The sequence below is a fragment of the Vombatus ursinus genome, unplaced genomic scaffold (assembly GCF_900497805.2).
Source record: "Vombatus ursinus unplaced genomic scaffold, bare-nosed wombat genome assembly UNPS02014867.1, whole genome shotgun sequence".
Taxonomy (NCBI): Eukaryota; Metazoa; Chordata; class Mammalia; order Diprotodontia; family Vombatidae; genus Vombatus; species Vombatus ursinus.
In genome coordinates, this window is record NW_020954645.1 from 2,183,308 (window position 1) to 2,199,952 (window position 16,645).

Below are 16,645 nucleotides of genomic sequence, written 5' to 3' on the forward strand. Positions count from 1 at the left end.
CACACACACACACACACACACACACACACACACACACCCCCAGCACTCAGTTCAGTATTTGTCACTTAGTAGGCATATACTAAACTTTTGTTGAATTAAATTGAAATTAATTTATGAATTATTTATGAATATTCATGGAGATTTATTATTTATATATTTATCATTTATTGTATTATCAATAATAATATTTGTGAAAATATTTATGAATAATCCATTCATTCGTCACCTGCTGTGTGTAGAACCCTGGGCTGAGTGCTGGGCAGGTACAGAGATAAGTAAGGCCCTCTCCCCAGCATCGTGGACTTTGCTGTCTTTCTTCATTGCCTCCTCCTGCTTGGCAGCAGTCGCCTTGGCCTAGCTGTCCCCCTCTGCATCTGGCCCGGCCTTTCTGTGAAAACATCCCCACCTGCTGGGCAGCCCTTACAAGAGGCAGGATTTTATAATCCAGTCATTTCAGGCACAACCAATTCAGCCTCATGCAGCTGACTCCTGGCCTATAAATTTGCGCCACATTCTGTTACACCACTTCGATTTTCCCTTGATCGCCTCCGCCCTAGCACCCCAGCCCTAAGAAACAACATTGGGTTTGGAGTCAAGAGACCCGGGTTCAGATCCCTGCTCATCCACTTACTGGCTGCATGGCTTTAGGTAAGCCCCTTCCCCTACCTTGGCCTCAGTTTCCTCCTTTGTAAAATGAGGAGGTTGTACCAGATAATCCCAAAGGTCTCTTCTTGCTATAACATCTTTTGACTGTCCTTGTGGCCACTGCTTATCTCAAGATCCCTGCCCTTCCAGATTCATTCCCAGGTCTGCCTTGGGATAAGGAGAGTTTTCAGATGTTCCATGGATTCCCCAAATCTGTATTACCACCACCCATGACGGGACATCATCTCCTCCCCAGCACCTTGTCCCTTTATCTTCTAGCTCTAGTCCCTCTCCCTGGAGAGGTAATGAATTAAAGAGAGCTCCGCACTTGGGGTTGGAAAAATCTGGGTTCAAGTCTGGCCTGTGACCCTGGGAAATAACTCAACTTCTCTGTTCTTTGGGCCAGTGGTGTCAAACTCAAATAGAAATGGATCCTTGTGGTATACTGACTTAGAAAACCATGTTGTCTTTGTTACTAGTTTTCATTTATTTTGTTAACTATTTTCCAATTACATTTTAATCTGGCTTGGCTGCACTGGGTGTGTTGTGGGCCAGCATGCTGTCTGTGGGTGTACCCTGGATATGATACCTCTGCTTTGGGTAACTCTCGAAGACCCTGCGGTGCAGAGAAGGTACACAGACCTGCATTGGTAAAGAGAGTTCCCTGTACTGATACAATCCCAGGCCCAGTTCCTATCCACATTCACATGGTGGCTTTACACCCATTCAAAACACCCATGTGAAGTAGGAGAAGAGGAAGGATCACTCCCTCCCCATTTGATCCATTAGGAAACCCCAGCTCAGGGAAGGTGTAGGCATGGTGCCAGATCTTCTTATGCCAAGAATACTGTTCTTTCTGCTTCTTCATCCTGGACTTCTAGGTGTCCTCTTGGCCTGTGGCATTGAGAGATAGGCTCTGCCTCCTTTATCTCAATCCAGTTCTCTCTAGCCAGGGTCCGCACACCAGGTGCATAAGCAGTAGCCATGGGTACTGATAGGAGAGGACTGTCAGAGTGAAGGGATGAGGAGTCAATTGTAAATCACCAACCAGTTCAAAGACAAGGTACACATGCTGGCTTCGTGACCCTGGAGAAGTCACTTCACCTCAGTGGCCCCAGCCAACGCTCCAGGTTACCAAAGAGTTGTTGCTATTCTAAGGAATTATCTGCCCAGATGAAATCACAGATGCCCTCACCCTCCCCAGAAAAACAAACAAACAAACCACCAACAGTCAAACAAGGATCAAAGATTTTTATCTGAGGATCCATAACATGGTTTAGTGGAAAGCGCCCAGCACCTGGAATCAGATGTCTTAGGGTCAACTGTGAGCCGAATGAACATGACTGTGGCCAAATCCCTTCTCCTTTCTGAGCCTCTGTAAAAAGAAGGCTGATTAGTTCTTGGGCTTCCTGCCTCGCGGGGTAATTGTGCTTGGTAACTTCTAAAGCACCACAGAAGTGGGCATTATGGCGATTACTATCCCAGAGCCTCCCACGACTAGCTAAAGTGAGCAACTCTCACCCTTGGAGGAAAGTCAGATTCCCAGACCTGGAAATGGTCATTAAGGTCTCTAATCTGACCTCCAGGCCCAGATTCTGTCTGTGCATCTTGACACAGACCAGTTTCCAGGGGGTCCCAGGCTGGGTGACCCTGCCTTTAGACCATGCTCCCCCACCTTCTGTTCTCCCAGCTCCTGCTTCCAGAGGGAGCTCTGCTGACATCTCCCAGCTATAGAAAGGACGCCCTGTTTTCTAGCGTCTCCTTCCAGCTCTGTCTGTTTTCCTGCAATACACCCAGTGTTAGAGTATGTTGGAGGCGGCAGAGACCTTAGAAATATAGAGGAATTCAGTGAGCATTTCCATCCAAGCTCTGGAAGGCATGTGCTGCGATAATTATAATAGCCAGCATTTATATAATTCTTTGAGATCTGCAAATCACTTACATGTCATCTCACTTGATCCTCCCAACAAGCCTATGAAATATGTCCTATTTATTGTTATCCCCCGTTTTACACCTGAGGAAGCTGAGGCTGAGTGATAGGTTAAGTGACTTGCCCAGGGTCAGACAGCTAGCTAGTGTCTGAGGCAGGATCCCAATTCAATTCTCCCTAACTCCAGGGTTAGCTTTATGCACCGGACCACCTAGCTGTGCTGTTTTCTGAGCTCCAGGCCTGGTTCCAACTCATAGACAATTTGCTTGGTTTTCTCATCTGGAAATTTAGGGTGATAAAATAAACAGACTACCTCCCTCTCACAGGGTTGTCATAAAATTGCAATCCCCACGGTAATGTGAGGTTTAGCCTCGTTGCTAGGCTTTGAAAATGCTCAGGCCGTAACCATCCACACCCTCCTTCCTTCGCCTGCCTATTTCTGGCTTGGATTCCACCTTGCCCTTTCTTTTCCCTCTCCGTAGTCTGGTCCCAGCCGTGCCCTTACTGTCCATGAAGGTGCCCATCTACAGCGTGGCCGTGACCAAGGAGAGGAGCCACATTCTAGTGGGGCTGGAGGACGGGAAGCTGATAGTCGTGGGAGCTGGACAGCCCTCGGAGGTGAGGGGAAGACCCCCGACGTTACCTGGGGGTGGGGCGGGGGAAAGCCTGGAACATGAGCATGACTCTTCCCTTCTGCCCACCCTAGGTGCGTTCAGGGCAGTTTGCCCGGAGACTGTGGAGATCAACCCGGCGGATCTCGCAGGTGTCTTCCGGAGAGACGGAATATAACCCACCGGAGGCAAAGTGATTGCCCGGCCGTCCCACCCCTCCTGGTGGTGCCAGCCCCCTAAGTCCAGGCGCTCTAGCTCAGCTCTTAGCGCACTCTGGGCCGCTCCTCCTCCTCTAGAATGGGGCGGGAGAACAAATAAATGCACTGGCCCTAGGCCCCCTGAGTGGGCAGGCCCCGTGCCCCATCCCCACCTCGGTGTGGGTGGGATGCCTAGGAGGATGGGTGGGGCTCTCAGTCTGGTCACTGGAGACATCCCCTTCTAGGGAGCTGAAAAAACCTCCCTCCTCTCCTCAGCCCCCTTCTCAGGCTGAGAGGTCAGGCATGCCTATAAATAGGCATTGGGGATGGGGATTGTTGTTTGCAGGTGTCATGCCCGCCCCTCAGCTCAGGGATTGGTGGGGGCCGGTATCCCTAGGAAAGGCCTGCCCCCTAGCAGGTATGGGGGCCAGGCAGCACAGCCTCTTTCTGGCTGGACCAGAGAAACCAGGCTTGTCTGTTTGTGGGTGGGGGTCAGGAAGGGGGAGGTGAGGGGTGTCTTGCTCTCCCCTGGGGAACTAGCCCCTGGGTCCTGTCCACGTGGCAGCACTTTGCACAGCCCGGGGTGGGATGGGTGGGGGGGTGTCCTTGACAGCCTGTCTTCTCCTTCCCAAACCCCCAAGCACAAAGGGGCCAGTGCCCGGTGCCGTGGCCTTAACCCTGTCCCTGTAAGTGGCCTTCCCCCGACAATAAACTTGCCCTGTTTTTGTAGCTGCCCAGTCTCGGTGTCTCTCTGCCCTCCAGACTTTGAACCCTGCATCGAGAGCTTTTCGAAGGGAGGCATCACACGTGCACACTGGTCCAACCTCAGTTGAAAGGGTAGGGGATAGAAACCCAGGGAAGAGAGAATGTACTACAGTCAAAACTTACACTCCCCCTCCAATGGGTCAGCACACTTTTACACTGTGCTGGACAGTGTGTGTGTGTGCGTGTGTATGTGTGTTTGGAAGGTCCACACAGTGATACAATTGCAATCATACCGATGATGTAAGACAGTTACACCATGGAACAAATGTCAATGTAGTGGTACACACCATGTCCTGCAAAGGCACAGTAATATGTGACACAAAAATACATCCACAGTTACACACTATACAGACACACAGTTGCCCCGCTATTCTTTGGGTGAGGGAAGGGAAGCAGGGGATGCTCCCCTTTGACCACAGAACCTGACCCTTTGGCCTCTTCGTTTTGATGCCCCCAATCTGCCTGCCAAGGGACCCACAAACGCAGGTAGGACTCCATGGTTGTTTGAGGAGTGAAGGAGGAGTCCTTCCTGTATGACTAGGACCGAGTGGAAAAACCTGAGGCAGTGGGGAAAGACGCCTCGGTTCTCCCTAGTCCTGCCTCATTCTTTCTCTAGCTGCCTAACTTGGGGCAAATGTTCTTCCTCTCCCTGGATCTCTATTCCTTTTACTCTACAGTAATGGGACTGAACTAGCCCTTCTACCATTCCCTTAAAATTGGCATTTTACAGCCTTCCTCTCTCCCCTTCCCTGCCCCTCCCTTCTTCTGGCTGGCTAATTTCTCTGTGGCTTTTGAGCACCTTCCGTGATCTTGAAAGGAAGAGCCCTGGGGCTGAATTAGCTCTTCCTCCCACCCCACCCCCTCTCTTCTCCTTTCCTGCCTCCCCCACCCCAGTAAAAATTTTATGGTCCCTCCACTCCCTTCCGCCCCGTGAAGGGGGTGTTGGATTCGCCACCCCTCTGAGATGAAAGGCCCCGCGGCCCCTCTCTGGCCCTCCTCTCCGGAGGTGGCCTGCAGCTCCCCTGTCAAAGGCGTCCTCATCTTCCCTGTTGTCTCTCTACCACTTCCCTCTCACCCAAGATGTGTGGCAGGGGGGAGAGAATTAGAAAATTGGCCCTGGCCCTTGTGTGAACTGCTGACTGGGAAAGGAAGCTAAAATCTATGGGTCTTTTCAAAGGTGTGTGTATGTCCATCTGTGACCTTGTGAGAGCAGGTATGGGACTGGAGCCTCAAGTCTGCAGACCAAGAACCTAGGTTCAAATCGTGACTGCAACTTAGTGACCTGTGTGACCTTGCACAGGTCCCTTCCTTCTCTGGGCCTGTTTCTTAAGTAAAACGAGAAGGATGTCCTTAGATGACTTGTGAGGTCTCTTTCTTGATTTCAAAGAAATGACTGAGATGAGACAAACCAGTCATTTGGCACTTTATCCACCTTTGGCCTCATTTCTCTGTTTAAGTGTGTTTCTTGTCTCGGGATGGTGGGGAAGCTCCCAGGGTCAGGGACCAAACCTTTTTTTCTTTATCTGATATACCAGCAGAGGGCTGAGGGAGGAAATGAGTAGAGAATCCCAGGAATACAGGGTGTTTCAAAAGACTTTGGGGACGATATTTTGCTTCATGTTTGTATTGCCAAGTTCATGTATGCTTGGCAATCATGGTGAATGCAGGTGTGTGTAGGCTATGTTCTGGGGTTGTGGACAATGTCAGACTTGAAACCAGGAGGACCGAGCTAGGTTTCCAGCCTTTCTTAGTAACTGGACATGTAAGTCTTAAGTTTCATTTCCCTCATCACAGGGTGGTTGGAAGGCTCAAATAAAGCACTTTGCCAGCTTTAAAGGCAAGCATATAAGATGAGTTGTGGTCGACCATGTGTCACAGACCTTGGGGGTGTGGGAATGTTTTGTTTTGCTCTTACTATATACCCCCTTCAATACCACCCTAAAAACGAATTGAGTCTGGCCGACTAAAAGATGATCAGCCCATAATCGCGGCAGGAAGTGCGTGGGGCTCGTTGGTACAGGAGCCCTGCCAGGCAGCTTCTCTGGTGGGTCTACAAAAAAGGCTTCGGCTTTGCTTTCTTCGGAGGCTGTAGGTGGAGGGAGGAGGGCAAGCTAGGGCAGGTACTGCCAAGTTAGAGCAGTTTGAAGTAGAGGCCCGGCTGCTCCCACGTCGGCACTGCCTTCAGGGGACCAGTCTGGCTCCCCAAGCGCAGAAAGGCCGCTCCTCCATCCCAGGGCTGCAGGGGAGCTCTCATCTCGTTCAACTCCAGATATCCTGCAGCTCATTTTACCCGGCTGGGGAAATGGGTCAAAGGGACTCACACAGCCGAGCCAGGGTCCTCGGGCTGCTCCAGAGGCTGACCACAAGCTGCGGCTCACCAGAAGACAGGCAGCCTGGCCTTGCTGTCTCTCTCGCTCTCTCTTTTTTTTTCCTTTTAAAGCAACAACTTCCCAAAGGCGCCTCCTAAGTAAGGCAGGAGGGGGAGGATGCGCCTCGGTAGGGGGAGCGCCTACTACCCTGATGGAACCGCGGAGCTTTGCAAAGATTTGAAATTTGAAATGAGCCGGGGAGCGGAGCATCTGACCCGGCGTGTGTGCTATGAGTGGTCCGACCGCTGTCGGCGTGGCTGGCGTGGCCTGTGCAAGGGATGGTGCGGGGGCCCGGGAGCAGGCCGACGGTCCGCTTCTATTGTTTGTGCTCGCGCGTGCCCTGCCCCAGCAGGTCCCTAATTGAGCAAAGATGGGGCTGGGGGGGCCCTGGTGCCCCCTCCCGCGGGACCTCCTAACCCCGCCTCTCCCCGGGCCCCTTTCCCTGGATGCCGCACCGGACGGGACTGGACGGGACGGGGCGGGGCGGGAGGCAATCCCAGCCCCCACAGAGCGAGGATGGGAGGGCGGTCCGACAGTTCAGAAAGTGGGGGTTGGGGGGCGGGAGAGGAGGCTTCGGCAGCGGGTAGGGGGAGGCAGGAGCAGGAGGAGCAGGAAAACCAGTCGGCGGCGCGGAGGGAGAGGAGGTGGTCCTTTGCTATCCTACCCCCCTTCTAGTCCCCCCTTCAGTTCCTCCGGCCTCCGCTCCGTTTGGGCTCCGGCTTACCCCCCCAAGATCACTACCAGACTCGTCGGGCCCCCAAACCCCGCTCTCGCCCCACCTCACCCCCGGGCTCTTTTAACCCACGTTGCCCCCTCTCTGGCCTCTCCAAGTTCTTGCTCAGGCTCCCCTCCCGCTTCCCTGTCCGACCTCCCTTCGGCTTCTTCTCTAGCGCTTGCCAGCCCCATTCGCCTAGTCCCCCTGCCCATTCTGCGCCCGCGCCAGTAGCTGGGCAAGTACTGAGCTTCCTCTAGGTCCCCTCCAGGGACCTGGGAGCCAGAGACGAAGAAGATGTCCGGGGACAGGCGGCGGCCGCGCCCTTGGCTCCTGTGGCTGCTCCTGAGGTCGCTGTTTCGGTCCGAGGTGAGCCTCTGTCTGCCCCACCCCCGGGTGGATGGCCCGTCCTAACCCGGGAGAGACACCTGGGAGGGAGGGAGAGAGGCTGGGAGGAGACAGCCTCGTCGCACGGCGGACCGCAGTTCTGACTTAGCCATGGGAAGGGAGTTGCAGTCGTTCATGTCCCTTCCCAGAACCTTCCCGGTTCATCCCTCAGCGTCCAGACAAGGCAGCGACCAACTCAGACGAAGTCTGAGAAGGTACTTCCATTTCCCAGTGGGAGGGGAGCCTAGTGGTGGGAACTCCGGGGCGGACTGTTGGAAAGGGGGGCTTCATTCTGGAGGGAGGCTTTTGTCCACTGAGTCTGACCCTGGTGGGGAGGGGGAGAGAGCTGGCCCTTGATATTTTGGAGAGGTGCATTTCAGACTCTTGAAGCAGGCCGATGGAAAAGTTGGTAATAGACTATTGGAGTGGGAGGGTCCTTAGGGATGTTACTAGTTCAATACTCTTTTAAAGATAAGGAAACTGAGGCCCACTGAGGGTAAGGAACTTGGCCAAGTTCACACATCAAGTTAATGCTAGTAGCAAAACTAGAAAACATGTCTCATGGCTTGAAAGTAGATCCCATGTGAATTTAAGAAACAGTCATGAACATAATCTCTAACATCTCCCCCCCTCCTCCCCACAGCTACCCCTCCTTTCTGGATCTGGAGGTTTTGACCATATCTACCATGCAAGCCTCAGCCAGGTTTGGGTGGGCGGGGAAGCCTAGGGCCCAGGAATGTGTGTACACCCAAGTTCTCCCTTCCCCTTCTATTCACAAAGGATGAAAGCCCCCAAGGCAGGGGTGTGGCCTCATGGAAATAATGAGCCATATACTAGGGGAGACATTGCCGAAGGCCCGGCAGAAAACAGCCATGCACATACAAGCATGCAAACAGGTTGAGGAACATGGAGCTGGGAAGACACTTTGAGATCCTATAGATAATTTTACAGATGAGGGATCTGAGATGCAAAGAGGGGTAGTTTCCTTCCCCAGTTCCCAGGCAGGGAGCAGAGCTAGCTATGAAATCTAGCTCTCGGTGCCTTGGGATTACCCCACAGTGCCTCACCCAGAGAAGCCGGATTCTTGAGGCACAAAGCCAGATGGGCTCTTAGAGCCTAGAATACAAAGCATTAGGGACCTTAGAAAATGGAACCGAATTTAGAACTGAGAAGGAACTTAGGTCTCATCTAATTCCCTCAATTTACAGTTGAGGATCCTGAGGCCCAGAGAAGGGATTGTCTTGCTTAAGGTCACTAAGACAATTAGAAACAGAGCTGGGTTCGGTCCTGCAACCCCTCCACCCACAAACCTAACTGCATCCCAGACAGGGCTGCATTTTAGGGTCAAGATGGGGTCACTAGGTCTTGAGCCATACCACTTTCAAAGGAAACTCTAAAGGGGAAGAAGGAATGGGGGGGATGGAGGGATTTATCTGGCTGGGTTCAGGAAGGTATTTGTCAGTTGGAGGGTCATTGTTGAATCCATTTGGCAGGGTCCTCCTCTCTAGGCCATCCATTTATTTCATCCCCTTCAGTCCAGATGGCCTAAGATTTCCTTTGGGAAAGAGGGTGTACACTTGTGGCATCTCTGGCATTGAGCATTCCTGCCAACCAAGAAATGATATTTTATGCCTAGAAGCAGGGTCTCATTGCAGGACCCTCTTCTGAGCTCTCAAAAGAGTCTGCTGTGTGATTCAGGGAAAGGTACCATACCTCTCTGGGCCTCAGTATCATCTGATTACACTGATTACTGAAGGTGCCAGGAATGAGACCCCATCTAAGATGTTTCCTATCTATTCAGGGCCTTGTTAGGGTAGGAGGAAAGAGTATGATTTATTCCAGAAAAGTCATGGTCCCATCTCCCCTCATATAGGCAAATAATCCCTAGTGTCCAGAGACACAAAGGAAATTGGATTGCAGAAACTGAAAGAAATTATTGGGGATGAAAGGAAATTGTGAACAGGAGATGCAAACTATGCCCCCTGCCCAGCCCATTTTTTCATCCTCTGTCCAAGCAAAGGTCACTGATAGTATTTATGTATTGTTTTTGTCCCTATCCCTATTTTTAAGTGTCTCTCTTTGTCCCTTTCACTCTTCCCTTTGTCATTCCTCCCATCTTCTCATCCCTCCATCTCCCCCACTTCCCCATTCCTCTCTTTTTCCATCTTGCCTGTCTCCCCATCCCCCTCTCTGTCTTCAGCTGAAGGAGGCTGTCCTAGTTCTCTCTCCGCCTGTCTTTGGAAGGGCCCCCTTGCTGGGTCACACCGGAAGTCTCCTCAGGCCCCCGCCCCCTTCTCTTTCTTCCCTTCCCCTGACTGCAGCTGTTACACATCAGTGTTTCTTTCCCAACGTTCTCCACAACATTCTCCTCGTCTGTGTCTCTGTCCTTCTCTCAGCACCCTCCCCCGCCTAAGGTTCTGGTCCCTGTTCTGCCAAGCTCCCATCTCTCCTCCAGCTCCATGGGCTGAGCCTGGGGGAGAGGAAGGAGGAGCCAATCAGGGGCCTGTGGGAGTGGGGAGTGGCCAGAGAAGCTGGAATTTGGGGGTGAGTTCCTCCCCAGTTGTTGGTATTCCTCCTTACTGAGTCTGTTTCCCAGGTGTGGGCTGGACAGTTCTGTCCCAGTGGGCTCTTCCCTTGGGGAGATCTGTGCTGCAACACCTGCCCCCCAGACTGGGGGACCTCAGAGCCCTGTGGAGAAGCTGATGTGAAGTGTAAACCATGTCTTTCCCGTAAGTGTGTGTGTGTGTTTCTGTGTGTGAGCGCATGTGTGCTCAAGCTTGGGGTTGGGGGAGGTGATTGGGGAGGAGGCCTGGCAGGGAGGTAGGGATGGGGAAAGGAAGGAAGGAGAGGAGGATATATTTTTTCATATAACTGTAATCAGTCTTCCTGTAGAGTACTTTACATTTTTCCAAAGCACTTCGGAGGTAGTAGAAAGAACATTGGCTTTTGTAGTCAGAAGACCTGGGCTCAGATGCCATCTCTGACACTAGCTGGTTAAGCCTCAACCTTTCTGAGCCTGTTTCCTCATGTATAAAATGGGGACAATTCTAATTGCCTCAACCTACTTCCCAGGGTCGGGAGGAAAATACTGTGTAAACTTTGAAGTGCTGCAGAGATGGAGGTCTCATGATTATTATTATGCTTGAGGTTTCCTGATCAACGCCAGATCGCCTTGTGAAGTCAGTTAGCCTACACATGGTGGGAACCAAGGCCCGAGATCACAGGTGGAGAGAATGGCAGGAAAGCAAACTAAAATTATGGAGTGGGAAAACTGGAAGCTTCTAGAAATGATCCCTTCCAAAGCTTTTATTTTACAGAGGACGAAAAGTTAGGCCCAAAGAGAAGTGATTCTTCCAAGTAGTCGTGGAATTTTTAGAGCTAGCAGGGGTCTGAGAGATCCCCTAGCCCACTCTCCTAGGAAGAAACAGTCCCAAAGGGGAAATTAATGGCCTGTGAGTTAGTATCAAACCCAGATTTCCTGGCCTAGGCTTATTGCCATGATACTCCCAGGTCTTACTTTGTTCCCCGCTTTCCCCCACAGATGAGACCTTGTCCTCAGAAGGCACTTCTGAGCCCTGCCAGCCATGTTGCAGCTGCCCCATTGGACACTTTCTCAACAGCACCAACCACTGCCAGCCATGCAAGGCCTGCCCCCCAGGCAGTGAAGCCAGGATTCCTTGTGGGAAGGACACTGACACTGTGTGCCAGCCCTGTCCTCCAGACACCTATTCAAAGGAGAGCAGTTTCCAAGAGCCCTGCAAACCCTGTACCCATTGCAATCAGAGCAAAGTTGTGGTCCTGGCCTGTACTCGACTCTTTGACACACTTTGCATGGGTGAGGTTGGGGCAGGGGAGGGGTCACATTCATGCCCAAGAAAAACAGGGCTAAAATTTGGGATGCAAAAAGCGAAGGCTTCAAGAGTGGAAGAAAGGCAATCACTGGGGATTGGATTACTCAAGGAAAGGCTTTCCAAAAGATGGTGGTGCGTGAGCCTTAAAGGATAGGGAGGATTTTGGAAAATGGGAGAGAAAGAATGTAGTCATAGGGTCTCAGAATCATGACATGAAGACTGGAAGGTTCCCTGAGCTAGAAGAGACCTTAGAATACAGAATATCAGAGCTGGGCTGGCAAGGAGCCTTGGAACAGATTGTCCAAGCTAGAAGGGACCTTAAAATGATGCAGTGAGGGGCAGCTAGGTGGCGCAGTGGACAGAGCACCAGCCCCGAAGTCAGGAGGACCTGAGTTCAAATCCAGCCTCAGACCAAACACTTGGCACTTACTAGCTGTGTGACCCTGGGCAAGCCACTTAACCCCAACTGCCTTACCAAAAAAAAAAAAACCAAAAACAAAAATGATGCAGTGACAGAGGTGCCCTGAGAATAAAAAAATATTAGAACTGAAAGGAATCTTAAGAGACCACCTAACCCAGCTCCCTTAGTTTTCAGAGATGGAAACTGAGGCGTGGAGAGAGGAAATGCTCAGGATCACAGAGTTAATGTCAAGGAAGATATTTGGGAAGGGGGGTGGTAGCAAAAATAGCCGGAGTTCAAAAAAAGCAAATAAACATTTCTTAAGAAGCCTACTATGTGCAAGGTCCTACCCTGCGATGGATAGGAAAGTGCTGGCCTTCTTTCAGTAGGAAAGGGGACCATATCGAGCAGACCATGAAGACCTTCCAGGAAGGATTATAGTCCCCAGGGTTCCAGGTTTCTGCTGTCCCCTAGGTGGGGAAGTAATGTCCTTCACTGCCAGAGAGGAGTTTACCAAGAGGGAGATGCAAGGGATTGTGATTAGACATCAACAAGCTGTCCCACGTATGCAAACTGGGCGTGAGTGCGTTGCTGATAGGCCAAGCCATTCTCTTCTCTGGTGCCTTTCAAAGGGTTGTCCAGTCTTCTCTCTCTAGCTCTCTCCCTTCTGTTTCTCCAAGGTTCCCCAGCTTTCCAGGCCTGCTCTTTTAGTGAAAGAGAGAGATCCTAGCCCTTACGTCAGTCACAGTCAATAATGCAGTACAGCAGCCAATGAAACTAAATGGGTTTTAGACTGTATTGAGAAGCATAGTGTCCAGGACTAGGTAAATGATAGTCACAATTGACTCTGCCCTGATAAATCAGAGGTGGAGTATCAGTTCCACACTGTCCGAAGGACAATGACCAAGATGGTAGCAGAAAGGGTTCCTCTGACGTTCTATTCCAAAAACTGTCCCCCATCCTTCTGACCCAATGTCCTTTTGTCACCTGCCCCTCCTCTGCCCCTTTGTCTGTTGCTCTGTTCCTCTTTGAAGTTCCCATCCTTTTGACCCTTCATGCCCCCTACCTTGTCACTCACTCCTATCTGCCCCATGTTATCTCTAACCTCTATTCTCCATCCCCTTGTCCTAATCATCTCTCTGGCCCCTCTATATTTGTCCCCCATTTAACAATCATTTACCAAGTTCCTCCTAGAGAAAGGTCATGTGTAGCCTCCTACTTGAGCTTAATCTCTGCCTCCTATCTTTTGATCTCCTTCCAAATCCTTTGTATGCACTAACCCCATCCCTCTGATTCCATCCCTGTTTGGTTCTCACCCAACTGCGGTTTTGTTTCTGCCCTTCTGATTCCTAGGACTTTGCCTCCCATTTCTGTGACCCTTTGTCATTCCATACATCCTTCCTTCCATCTGGATTTAATCTTTTTGACTCTCCACCCTTTCCTCCCCAAACAAGGAGAAGATCATGAAACACAGGGGTGGAGAGGCAGAGGGACGAGGGTAAGAGAAATGAATCTTGGCCCCTAATGCTTCCTCCACTTTCTCCCCAACATCATCTCATTTCATATGCCTTTGTTTGTCTCTATCCAGGTTATGAACTAGATACCTCTCTTCTTCCCCAATCCATCTTCCACCACATAACACCCAGGGAAAGGAACTGTGTCTCCTCTCTCCTCCCTAGTGTCTAGAATACTGCTGTGTACAGAGTAGCTGAAAAGGCAGAGTGGTTGAACTATGTGATCTCCTAATCTTCCAGCTTTAAATCCTAGGATGCCCATGAGTACCCCGTTATAGCCAAGGGTGAAGAGATGAGGGAGAGGCCCCAGAAGATGTAGCCTGGGTCTGAATCCAGGCCTGGAATTCTGGAACTGAGGGCTTGGGTGTGGCAAGAACTAGTCTGAATCAAATGGAAAAGGAAAGAGGGGCTCAAGTCTGTTTAGGGAGTTGGGCGAGAGGTAAAGTGAAGCTTAGAATGGATGAGGCAGGCGGAACGGGGGACATAAAGTGCCCAGAAATCCCAAGCAACCCCAGGAGACAGTCAGGGAAGGGAGACACATGATGAGTACTGAAGGCCACAGGGAAAAGAAAAGATCCTGGCCAATGTGGCTCTGAAGCTTTTCCCCCACACAAAGTATTTTGTCTCTAGGACTGGGGATCCCCTCTGGGGCATCTGAATACCTATGTGTTGCCCAGTATATTCGTAGGCCTTGGAGCACAGGTAGGAGGGGAAGAATGATGGGATCCAGTCATTGGATCCTGTCCCCACCTCTCTGTCCCTTTGTCTCATCTCTCTCTGTCGTCCCTCTGACCTCCTCTTCCACATACCCATTTTCGGTATCTTGGTCCACCGCCGCTCTCCCCATCATTCTGTTCCCCCTTGGCTATATTCTTAAGCCTCTCTCCTATCCCTCCATTCCTGTTACCCTGCACCTGATAACTGACTTCACCTATACCTCTGGCCTGTACCCATTTCTCTGAGGCTTCATCTAGGGAAGTTCCCCATACCTTTGTCCCTTGTTTCTCTGGCACTCGTCATTCAGTCTCCCCGTAGTCTGAACTTACCCACGTACCTCTTGCTTTGTCCCTCTGTCCCCTTCTCAGATGAGGAACTGCATGTCCTGATCCGTGACGCAGAAGCCAAGGGCACAGACTCCAATGTCTCCTCCACCTTCCCCTTGCCTCCCAGGGATTCTGGTGTGATCATCCCCATATACTGCTCCCTACTGGCAGCTGTGGTGGTCGGACTCCTAGCCTATGTTGCTTTCAAAAGGTAGGTGGGGAGCCTAGGTCTCTCTTGGACCCCCTCCCCAAAGCCCAGCACCAAACTTAATGGATAGGGAGAATCTGGAGGTTGGTGGGTAGAGAGGGTGTGTCCCTTGGCACTTCAAGGCTCACGCTCTCACTACCTGCTCAACAGCTGGAGAACCTGTAAACAGAAACAACAGCTGGCAAAGGCTCGGATTGGGGAGCTGGGTGTCGCTGAGGGGGAGAAGCTACACAGTGACAGCAGTGTCTGCTTGGACACAACAGGACTCCATGAACTCCATGGCTTGGGCAAAGGTGAGACCATCACAGTGCATGTTTCCCTATAGCTCAAACCTCCTTCTGCCACTGACCATCCAGCCCCCATCTCTACCCTCTTTCATCACTGAATCCCATTCCCCATGTCTCTTCTCTTGTGTTACCGTTACTGCTACCCTTTCCTCATTAGGGGCCCAGACGGAACCCCGTCAGTGGCATCTCTATGAACAACTACCCAGGAAGCAACAAGAGGAGGTGGAGCAGCTGCTGGTGGCAGGCAGCCCACCCAGAGCAGGCTGGCAGGTCTTGGCAAAGCAACTGGGCTATGAAGCTGAGGCTGTGGAAGTGATGGGCCAGGGCCCAGCACCTGCTCACACTCTGCTATGCAACTGGGCCACTGAAGGCGGGGCAGGAGCCACCCTTGAGGTCTTGGAGACATCACTGAAAGCAATAGGCCGAGAAGATGTGGCTAGGGCCCTGTGGAGTCCTGATGAGGGTAATTCCATGGTATGAATCTTGGGCCCTGGCTCTGTCAAACTGGGGCTTTCCCCCCCCCTTCCTCCATCACCCTGCTTCTCTCAGGGAAACATGGCTGGCTGCTTTGACTTCAGGGTTCATCCCCTCTATACCTCTCACCCAGCCAGGCTCCTAGTATCATAGCTCTGCCTATGAGGAAGGCTTATGAGGCCCCCATGCCCTTTTTCCCTGGCCCCAGAAGGTGGTTCGTAATGTCCAATGGATAGGAATGGGCTTTGGTCCCCATTTTATTGCCCCACAGTGAAGTCCCTTGAGAACTAGGGGCTGGATGAAGTAATGGAAGGCCCTCTTGACCTTCCTGCCAGGATGGGAAGTTTCCATTTCTTTGAAGTAGGAATTAGGCTTAGGGGGAGAGGGCCTCTGAACCCCTACCTCTACACCGATATTTGGTCCCACCATTTATGTTTACAAATTAAAGGATAACATGTCTAACCTCCTTTCAGTTGTCTGGACTTTCTGGGATGGGTCGTCATCGTTATTGTTGTTTGTCCTTCATTCTTGAAGAGCACCATGACATCAGGAAAATGATGCCATGACTCTCAAATGAATTGGATTTAAGTGAGGGAGGGCTGTGCAAGGTCACCAGCCTCACCTCCTCCAGAGCCATCTGGGTCCAGTGGCAAGATATAGATCAGGATGACTGGAGATGGTCCCTTCTGGGATGGGAAAGAAAGGAGAGGGTGGAAGGAGGAAGTGGGGAAAGTGATGTTGGAGAGTTGCTAAAAATAGCCCTAAGGGATCAGGACATGTTGAGAGAAGACTTCTGTGACCACTTTCCTTGACCAGCACCATTCTCCTTACCCTCCATTCTCCTACCCTCCCCCAACTTATCAGTCACAGAATCTAATGTCAGAACCAGGAGAGACCTTTTAATTTTTGTTCAGGCCTGTGAGAACTCCTAGTAAGAAAACTACCACTGGAGATTACCAACTACTTTACAGTAGATTTAGAAAAGTCTAGAGGCATCAAGGGATTGGGACCTAATTCAGTCGGACACACATAGCCCATGAGCAGGCTTGGGAAGCCAGTTCTATTATTCCATGATGCCATTTGAAGGGCTTCTTACAATAAACAATGTTAACAGCTGGAAGAGACTTGAGACCAATCTTATCCAAGGATTCTTACCTAGTTTTGTGTCATGATGAAACTTATGGACCCCTTCTTAAAAAGCATAAAGTAAAATATATAGGATTACAAAAGAACAATTAAACTAAAATAGTTA

At 51.1% G+C, this 16,645-nt stretch overlaps 2 protein-coding genes across 8 annotated transcripts in view; both read left to right on the forward strand.

Annotated features, from left to right (window-relative positions):
- Positions 1 to 4,112, forward strand: part of NBEAL2 (neurobeachin like 2) — a 158,319-nt gene extending 154,207 nt beyond the window's left edge. For all 6 annotated transcript variants that reach the window (XM_027842181.1, XM_027842176.1, XM_027842177.1 and 3 more), the window contains 2 exons: positions 3,058 to 3,193; positions 3,282 to 4,112. In XM_027842181.1, the coding sequence (XP_027697982.1) occupies positions 3,058 to 3,193; positions 3,282 to 3,383 (238 nt within the window). In that variant the 3' untranslated portion in view covers positions 3,384 to 4,112. The remainder of the gene's footprint in view (positions 1 to 3,057; positions 3,194 to 3,281) is intronic.
- Positions 4,113 to 7,100: 2,988 nt separating this feature from the next.
- LOC114028023 (death domain-containing membrane protein NRADD-like) lies at positions 7,101 to 15,859 on the forward strand. Of its 2 annotated transcripts, XM_027842203.1 has the most exons (7): positions 7,101 to 7,598; positions 10,213 to 10,345; positions 11,158 to 11,451; positions 14,012 to 14,083; positions 14,467 to 14,635; positions 14,783 to 14,925; positions 15,077 to 15,859. In XM_027842203.1, exons 1-7 carry the CDS (start codon positions 7,527 to 7,529, stop codon positions 15,397 to 15,399), a joined length of 1,206 nt encoding a protein of 401 aa, XP_027698004.1. In that variant the 5' UTR covers positions 7,101 to 7,526; the 3' UTR covers positions 15,400 to 15,859. The 2 variants fall into 2 exon arrangements, with proteins under 2 accessions (XP_027698004.1, XP_027698005.1); XM_027842204.1 differs by lacking the exon at positions 14,012 to 14,083.
- The last annotated feature ends 786 nt before the right edge of the window (positions 15,860 to 16,645 follow it).

Coding starts and splice junctions, on each gene's coding strand:
- LOC114028023 (XM_027842203.1), top strand. CDS start 7,527: ATGTCCGGGGACAGGCGGCGGCCGCGCCCTTGGCTCCTGTGGCTGCTC. Junction 11,452..14,011: donor CTTTGACACACTTTGCATGG/GTGAGGTTGGGG, acceptor TTTTGTCTCTAG/GACTGGGGATCCCCTCTGGG. Junction 14,636..14,782: donor GCCTATGTTGCTTTCAAAAG/GTAGGTGGGGAG, acceptor CCTGCTCAACAG/CTGGAGAACCTGTAAACAGA.